Source organism: Falco biarmicus, chromosome 5 (assembly GCF_023638135.1).
Source record: "Falco biarmicus isolate bFalBia1 chromosome 5, bFalBia1.pri, whole genome shotgun sequence".
Classification (NCBI taxonomy): domain Eukaryota; kingdom Metazoa; phylum Chordata; class Aves; order Falconiformes; family Falconidae; genus Falco; species Falco biarmicus.
The window spans coordinates 7,234,808-7,244,191 of NC_079292.1; the positions used below are offsets into that span (position 1 = coordinate 7,234,808).

General features: G+C 41.2%; 1 protein-coding gene across 1 annotated transcript; it reads right to left on the bottom strand.

The window, feature by feature from the left end:
- Positions 1-486: 486 nt before the first annotated feature.
- LOC130150823 (secreted frizzled-related protein 2-like) lies at positions 487-8,879 on the bottom strand. Its single transcript, XM_056342099.1, has 4 exons — positions 3,454-8,879; positions 2,985-3,154; positions 1,983-2,075; positions 487-884 (listed from the first exon to the last, which is right to left on the bottom strand). Exons 1-4 carry the CDS (start codon positions 3,738-3,740, stop codon positions 574-576), a joined length of 861 nt encoding a protein of 286 aa, XP_056198074.1. The 5' UTR covers positions 3,741-8,879; the 3' UTR covers positions 487-573.
- Between the last annotated feature and the right edge of the window lie 505 nt (positions 8,880-9,384).

The window sequence follows — 9,384 nt, forward strand, 5'->3', positions numbered from 1 at the left end:
CGTTCAAGGCGGTCACACAAGAATAAAGTTTCAAAAACTGTGTTTAGCCTGTGTTCTCAGGCATCATCACTGAGATGCTGTCAGCTCTCTCATTGCAAAAATACACCCAGTAACCAAATCTCCTTGCGTCTGGGATCAGCCATATCATGTTTGCAGTTACTCGTTTGTATTTATTCCACTTTGATTCCAGCAAAGGCGACCAGCAGAGGGCTGCCTGCTTTTAAAATACTCTAATGGGAGAAAACGAGGTGGATTAATGAAACATTAAGCAAGGGAAAGTTTAGGTAACTGGAGAAAATGGCAGACTGGATGATATAGAAAAATACATTAGTCAGCTGGATTAAAATGCTTTTATGCCATTTTTTGCACATATTACATTTTTTTTTTTTGCAATAACTCAAACATTTATATATTGTTGGTCAAGTTCAAATGATGTGGATAGCTGTAACACTACAGGAAGGAGGCCTGATAACACTGAGGTTTAAGTTCAATTTATAATATAATTTAAAAGGAAATTAAAACTTTACATTCCGCTTATAATACATTTCTATTTACAAATAATATGATAAATATTTAGAAGCATTTATGGTATCTCCACTTCTGAGTGGCCAAAGTCAGCTGGGAGTCCCTTCTCTGCCAACGATAAACCTGGTTTACTAAAATGATGCCCTCTTCAATATTCCCCACAAGGAGATACACCATGGGATGATGGGTCGGAGTCATCCTCTGTGTACAGTTTTCATTGATAAGCAGCCACTGTTGTATCATGCTCTGAGTTTCATAAGGCAAGAGTGAGCCCTGGGTAATGAATTCCACTTGGCATTCAATGTTGTACTCTTGGTCACCAAATACTGTTCTCTTCTTGGACAGCTTTACTTTCACTGCTAAGGAAAAGAAAAGGAAATACGCAAGTTACTCCATTTACTCAAATGCAGAAAGAAACACTACCAATGAAAGCAAGATGATTCCTTAAAAATACTGCCATAATTTATGCTGATAAGAGTATGGTGAGGCCTTCTCCAGCAGCAGTATAGATTTTAAGATATTTTTAAAAAATAAAGGTTATATAGTCAATAATTTTTTTCATGGAATTAGGCGACTAGGAAAAAAACACTTTCACAAGAAAGAGTACTGTATTTTTACCATCACCACGTATGTCAGACTTTTTGGATAATTAGATATCATAAACTGTTGGAGGTGTTCTGGTACCATGAGGCTGCCCAGATTGCCCAGGCAATTCTGAAATTCACTTTGTCCACGTTAGGAACCCTGCAGCAAAAATAGCTGGTCATGCTTGCTGATACCACCCTTTCAGATACTCCCTTTTCATTATAGGCATCTACCTAGCCCACTTGACTCCACCAACACTTTCTAGTGTGAAACTTCTCTGTACTGCTTGATCTAAAGTCAGCCAAAGTTGCTGAGTCTCTGCACTGACATCAAAGGGCTTTGCAGAAGTTTCTAGGGCAAACTCAAAAGTATTGCATGTCATTCCAATAACATGACATGAGGTAAGAATTTCTTTTACTGATATGATTTTCTGAGTCTTCTTTTCAGCAAGCTAAATACCATGAAAAACTCATGCACACAAGTAACAAAGACATGCCGTTCACCGGTCAAACACCAAAGCTTTACTTTGGATTTAATCACTAATAAAAGGCAAACTTGCTTATTTGGCTGCTTTTGCCAGAAATATTTTCCATAAATCATGTTGTACTACTATGTAGCCAGCTAGACAAGAACAGAAGAGCTTTTTGTTTGTAAACTAGATCATTAATAAATCCTTCATGCAAAATAAATCCTCTTTATATTTTGATTAGAAATAATATATTCTGAAAAACAACCTAGTTAAATCAGCAGCCAAACTCTTAATCCTTTGAAATCCCAGAAGAAACTGTCACCTATTGTAATCCTAATTTTAAAGCATTTTAGAAGGAGAGTTGTTAGTCTCTTTAATAGCAGCTGTATTAACAAGGACTTACCAAAGTTACTGTCACAGAAAACTTCGAGAACTCTTTTGTGCGTAAAGAATTCCTCCACTGCTGGGCAGGTCTGACAGGTAGGCTTTGGTAGGACTGGTAAGAAATTACAAAGTCTCATAATTATCTTTTAGAATATTTTACCTTAATTTCCTGCTGTCAAAGCTGAGAGCTCACTGTTTAACCACAGGGATTACACAGAAAACACACAATTGGTCAGTGATAATGTAAAAAGTCTACACGCTCCTTTGAAAACACAGCTAGGGATGAAAAGGAGTTTTATTTTCCATGTGCAGTCAGTCCTTGTTCAGACTGACAAGCTCAATTATCAGCATCAAATATAGTAACAAATACGGTATTATTTTTAGTACAGCTACAGTGGGTGGAAAAGAGGTTAGGTGGCTGATTCTATCAATAAGTCTAGGCGCAGCTCCACTGGGATTGTGAATATAAGAATTTGGGTGTGCTAGCAGCAACTGATGCCTACTGTTTTCTGCAGAAATTAATAAACATGAGTGCATTTGAAGATTTGAACGTTAATGTCGCGATAAATCAGGTTTCCATAAGGAAAATCAGATAATAAGTCATCCCAACTTTTCTAAGCTGATCAGAGAGTTCATTGTATATATAAATTTATCTGTGATAAGGGCCATTGATAAGTCTATAAAGAGACCTCAAAATAAACCACAGTGTGCCTGTCATAGGTATGATACTGCCCATAGCTGTGCAAGGTGATAATTGCCTTCCTCCACTATCTAGGCGTAGATGATCTATGCTTTATTTTTTTGAAACCACGCTGATTTACACCATCTGAGGTCTGCTGCAGCTTACACTGCAAATACTAACACTTCCCCCTGCCATGTGCATGAACAGGGTGAGGCAATACAGATAGACATGACTCCATTTACAAAATCATAGACTGTCTGGGAATGGTGTTCCTTGCACCTCCTTGATTCCCAGGAACACAGAGTACCGCCACCCTCCCCTCTGCCATCTTCCAGCTACCTTTGTGCAAGTATTTATATTCCTTTGAAAGAGATGCCAGGCACATGTCCTCGTCCGCAGGGAATCGATTGCAGTCCAGATTGTCAGGCCAGGGGTGTCCGCGGCAGGCAAGCACAGGGGTGCAGCTGTCACGGACAGCAACACACATACTCCTACAAGGATGGATAAACCTGTCGCCAGAGGAAACACCAGGCTGAATCAGTTAAACTCCCTCAGTGATAACAGAAACTATCGCAACAGTGATTTCTGTGCACAGTACACCATTGTCACTGGTATTTATAGCATCATTTAATTATACAAGTAAAGTTGTAGTAGTAAAGTTTTCAGTGCTTTTCTTTCCGGTGAGTACAAAAAAGGTAACAATTATTTCAGAAAAAGTGAAGATCACCTTTAGATTATGATAAACATGCATTTCATTTGATCCCTGATCGGGCAAATAAAGGCTGGAGTTTTGTGGTGTTGTACTTACGTATCTAAACAGATGGGTGCAAACAGGGAGCACAGGAATGTCCTCACGTGAGGGTGACAGTCCGTGTGCACAAGGTGTTGCCAGGTGGTGGACTTTAGGATAACCTCTGCCATGCTTGTGTGTCCCATCAGGTTGGGAAGCCTCATTTCAGAGTATCCAATCTTGTGGCACATGTCCATCTCCTTGGGTATCACTACACATTTTGTGGATAATCCAATGTCAAAGCCTGTTGCCACTCTTAGGAAACTGCTCACAGCAAAAACAAGTATTTTTGCAGTCGAGAACATCTTCCAGTGACTCCTCAGCTGCTGAGCAGGGAGATGTCAAACCCCCCAAGTGCAGGGCACACTGAAAACCTTGTGGTTTATATGCCAAGACCTTAACGAACTGTTGTTTATCAACTGTTTATCAAATCACTCGAGACAAGACAGGTCTTATTGCCTATTCAAGGGATTGCTGTGATAACCAGGGGGGTGGAGACAAAGTATAGAAGTGTGTTCCCTAAAGACACTTTTATTTGGTATAGCCTTTCATTATCCCACAGCGTCAGTCGCTGCAGCATTCGTTCTATGTGGCATATTAAATTTTGACACCTAGAAGGTTTGCTATGTGCTTGCTAAAACAAATTAAGAGATCCCCCAGAAAAACGGTGGGGCAGACAAGCTGTCTCCTGGGGCTGCTGTGTCTCCTTTGTTTTCAGACACTGCTGATGTGGGCAGAAAAAACAGCCCAGATTGACTTATCAAGTGAAAATGTTTTGCTTGTGCTAATTGCCCATGTCTCTTCCACTGTTTTACAATGTAGAAGAGGTACTTTCTTTGGTCAAGTGCTGTAAAAGAGACAGCCTCCTGCTATTAACCAAGGATTTTGTCTGGAAATTTGGATCCCTATCCTGTCCCATGCTAAAGGTGCCAACTTCTGTTAATTTTAACAGACACCTGAAAATACAGTATTGTTTCACTGATTGGAGTATGTGCCTATCAGATGGTTACAGAACTCGCATTTTTCATTTATATAAGTTCAGTGGTGGATCTAACATTGCAGGACTGTTGCAGCTGCCAGTATTTATACAGAGTGAAAAGGCAGTTACACATATGGAGAAACATTATTATTATTTCAAACAAACCTGGCTACATTTAAAATTGCTCAGATAATGTAGTGTTTCCCTTATTTATTAATAAATTGTAATTACATTAAGCTGCATGAAAGCAAATGATACCAGATGCATACTTTTTCTGTTTGTAGCACAAAAATAGTATTAAATTTCTTAAGTTAAAAGTTCACAAAATTACCGAGTACTTCATTACTGGTTTTAGTATAATACTGATAAGCAGCTCTTTGCTACAGAGAAGCTGGGGAATCAGTTAAGATGACAGAGGGTCTGGAGTAATGTGTATCTTACCTATTATAAATAGAAAAGTCAGATTCTTAGTTAAAAGAGTTGAAGTTCTAAACAAAACATTTTGTGGAAATTTTTAACTTGACAAAAAGATTTTTACGATTGGTTACGGGTGTTAATTTTTATTTGCATTTCTTATTACATGTTTTATTAGCAGAAATGTTTAGATATTAATACATAGGTGGAAATACTGTAAAATATCTGGTCTGATTATTCGGCTAAAATAAGTACATTCATGATAGCGTATCATCTAGTATTACTGATGCTTGATTGAAATACAGTTTTCAGAAACAGCAGCTCTTTGTGCTTATACCTCGATGACGCACATTTAGACAATGTGCTACATATCATTTACATGTTTATACCTAAATGTTAGATTATTAATCCTAGCATCTTTGAAACAAATGACAACCCCCTGCTGATTCTTCCTTAGCTGTCTTCTTTAAGCTACTGGGGAATTTACAGTATCTGTTTAAGTCAGAAAAAAATGACAGCATGCAAGGTTCCAGGAACTAAAGATGTATTTAAAGGAATTGTCAGATTTTCTTCTTATGTTTTGTTGCCAGCTCTGTGGCTTTTCCAGTAAATACGGTTTCTCTGTATCCGTTATCTCACTCTGAAGCAGAGGAACTGAATACCTAACCGGACTGACTTAGGCCTGACAGTAGCATTCCTTTGTCAGGTGCTCCATGTATTCCATAGGAAGCTGAGGACCCTTACTAAAACTCAGTATCAGTCCCGTTCTTGCTAGATCTGCATGGAGCACAGCTCACGCAGGCTCCAGAGGTCTTGCAGGCGCCGTGATGCCCCTTGCCTGAGCGTCCCTCCGGCATTCAGCAGCTGGAGTGAAACTGGGCTCCGTATATGAACGTCTCCCTTATTCAGCCGGTTCCTGCATCCGTCCATGTTGCTAACAGCTTTACCAAGTCACGCTGTAATTTTATGAAATTTATCAAATTCCCCTCTGGCCCTTACAGCATTTTTCTGTAATACTTCCCTCATCTGATTGCTCTCTGAAAGTAGGTGGCAAGGTCTGCGGTGAAGGAAGCCCTGCCATTGCATGTGGGGCATGCCATTACATGCACGTTTCTAAGCAATATAAAATATATATTAAGAAAGAGTATTTGGTCTCTTGATTATTTAGATGCTTTTCTCTGTGACTGTCTCACAACACAGAAGAAAACGTGATTGATCCTAAAACTGGAGTCGACCCTGTTACTGCAGACAGCGAGGGGCTGTTGAGTTGCATACGCCTGTTGAGACAGGCATAACGAGACTGTGAGGTGAAGATGCTCTAATGAGAGCTAATACCTCTCCTAACAAACTTAGTGTCCATAGGAACTGTCTTAGAAATCAATAATTGTGTATCTCTGTGTCTGCCGGGGCTTTGCAGGGGGTAGGTCATTTATGAGCCACCACCACCACCTTAGAGTTTCTTTCAGCCTCAGCTGTATCTCAGAGGAGGCCAGCTATATTTTGGTGCTTTGCTTTTGGCCAGCTGCCTTTCACTGGGCCATCGTTCTATAATGCTGAAGAGAAGAGTTTTTCTCCATGTGGGTACAGCGGCACCTCTGGAGGTGGTGGAGGCCTCAGCGGGCCAGGAAGGAGCGGCGTGCTCCCGCTGCGCCACGTCTGGCACCGTGCTTCGGCGGGGAGCCTGGAGCATTCCAGGGTGTGGAAGAAACTCCGTGGTCTTGCCGTCAGAAGAATGGCAAGCAATCTGCTTCGCTCCCGTTTCTCCTTGTTTTCTTCCTGTTCTGACCAAAGTAGCCATTCACACAGGGAACAGCAAGTCCTTACGCGCTTGTCAGGAATGACGAAGCTCACCTGAGGGCTGGAGAATTGCCACCAGCTCTGAGAGCAAAATATGCACAGACGCCTTTGCTGAACACCTGTGACTGCGTTGGGTTTAAGGCGGGATCTGCAGCCAGAGCGTTACCCGTAATTCAGTCATTTTTGTTAGCTGTCTTCTGTCAGGAAAGAGCGTCATTTATGGGAACTTCTGATTCCTCTCTCTTCTGACAGTCACTGGGTTCAAGATGTCAGCTGGGTCAAATTCCTTACCCTGTGCTGTTTTTAGTGTCATCATTTACTAAGGAATTTACCAATTTGATACTTATTTTTGCTATGCTCACAAACCGCTTTTAAGCAAGGCAATTTGGCTGTGCTTCTGTTTAGGCTTAATTATTTTAGTATTCTCTATGAGCAGATGCTACCTTGAAACTTGGTTTGACAGCAAGTCATTACAATTTATCATTTTTAGCAGGAGTCTTGCAGAACAGTTATTAAAAATGAACATGCAAATTAGATGGCCATTGCTTGGAGAGTGCTTCAGGTCAGTCACATGTTGGCTCCTTGGCAGACGCGTGAGCTGCAGCACCCACGTTGCTCTGCCATAGATCCTCCATTTCTGCAAATGCTCAGCTGCTCCTTGACATAGCGTGGAAGAAAACACAGCTTGCTTTTGGGTACACAGTGAACTGTGATTTACTGTTGCCACACCAGCTAAACATTCAAATTGCAGAAAAGCTGGTGGGGGCACGCAATTTCTAATCATAGTGATATATGTGTGTACAGGTTGCTTGAATAAAGACTGCCTAAAATGAAAAAAAAAAAATTATTAGTTTACCAAGCTATCATAAGAATTACAGTTTCTGCATATAATTTGAGAGAGCAGCATAAAATACAAGACCTGAAGATTCAGAGAAACTTCTGCCTTGAAATCTGGAGTCCAGCTAATGTTCTTTGAGACTTCTGAAGAAAGCTGCGTGGTTATTCCCTTAGCAAAGGGTCGCATTTATCATTCCTGGACGGTTACCTGCTGATGGACCCTGATAACAGGAACAGCAGCTGGAGGCTCACTCCCTGCCCACGTCTGTGTTGACCGCTTTGACTGTTACCAGGGAGGCAGACAGAGATTAACCAGGTGCCACCCATCAGACCCCACTAAGAAATGGGACTGAATTTTTCTTCAAAGAACGTAGGGGGTTGAGAGCAAACTAGTGGATGTAGGGATTTTTGGTTTTAATCTAAACATTTGCTGTAATATTTGGCTGGAGTCCTTTTTATCTGGAGTCTAATGGCAGAGATGCAAGGCTCTGAGACAAGGATCAAAACTTGTAACTGTCCACCCCAAGTCGCAAAAGGAGGCTGCGGAGAGGCAATCCTCTGATGTCAGCTTTGCTGGACCAACATCCTTACTCTGTGGGGCAGGATTTACTACATAGCATTACCTTTGCTTAGGAAAAAATCAATTAGGCCACATAAGGTATCTGTAAAACAAGGGAGGAAGAGTCATAGGTGGTTTTGAAAAGCCCTTGTTAATGTATTTGTCACAATGGCTTTAGCATGGCTTTAATTTTTCAAGGTCAGAAATACTGTATTTCCTTATAAATCTGTAATGCAAACTGTTAAAGGCTGGCTGCTCTGGCACACTGAGCTTTGTCCTTATTACTGTCAATTGATTATCTGGGAGGAAAGCTTATTTTAACAGTGAAAGTCAATGCTTTGGGGGACCCAGACTTATTTTCTGGCTCTGACACAAGCCTCCTGCTGAAGCTTTAACCCCACTGTGTTGACTCCACACATAGACTGTCCTGCTTAACAGTGCTGGGGATGCTGGAAGTTAAATGCATTCAAATATGCAGCATTCAGATGCTACAAGAGTGAAGAAAAGGCATGTAAATACCCACAGAGATTCCAACAGTATCGCCTAAAGGCACAAGGGTGCTGAATACTATACAAAAATGGGGTAAATAGCATTTCCTAAGTAGGCCAAAGTAAATCGGGATGGAAAAGGCATAGGAAGATGAGATGACTCGCTAATCAGCTAGCAGCCAAAGCAGGCACACAGCTCTGAGCTTTGCCATCGCAATGTTCATTGACGCATTCAGCTTTCGGGTCTCCTGCTCAGCAACATTTTCGCCACTCCAGAGCAGGACAAATCATGTAATGTGATTTTAGGGGAAAACCTGAAATCCCATACTGAGTTACTAGGGGCACACTCATGAAACTGCAGTCAGGCCCTATCCTGTGTGCTGCGCAGCAAGGCCTTTACAGTGAACACCGTATTGGTTAAACGCTGTGTGAAGCTGTTTGCTTTCAGGGTGGCTGAAAAGAGGAGAGAAGCGCCAACGCGATTATCGTTAAGTGGAATTTTGCTTTTCAATCATAAGCAGTGGGGCAGGCTCAGCAGTTGGTTTTGCTCCCCGGGGTAAGCAATTTCCAAATGATGACTTTCAGGTGGGAGCAAAACACAGTCTGTCTGAATGTAGGGGTTTACATTATTGATCATGTACCAGATGAGCACCTTTGACAGAGAAACAGTAGTAATAGCCACTGTTCTCTGTTTCCCTCCAGGTAAAAAACTTAGGTGTTGTTTTGTGGCTTGTTTTGTTTTGGGGTTTTTTTGGTGAGTTTGGTGGCGGGTTTTTTTGTATTGGTTTGCTGGTTTGGCTAATACTGTCTATTTTTCCTTTTAGTTTTAGGCCCATTTTACTGGGTTTCAACTTAGTTTTGATCTGATTTAATTT

Coding starts and splice junctions, on each gene's coding strand:
- LOC130150823 (XM_056342099.1), bottom strand. CDS start 3,740: ATGTTCTCGACTGCAAAAATACTTGTTTTTGCTGTGAGCAGTTTCCTA. Junction 3,155..3,453: donor GCACCCATCTGTTTAGATAC/GTAAGTACAACA, acceptor CTCTGGCGACAG/GTTTATCCATCCTTGTAGGA. Junction 885..1,982: donor TTTCTGTGACAGTAACTTTG/GTAAGTCCTTGT, acceptor TCTTTTCCTTAG/CAGTGAAAGTAAAGCTGTCC.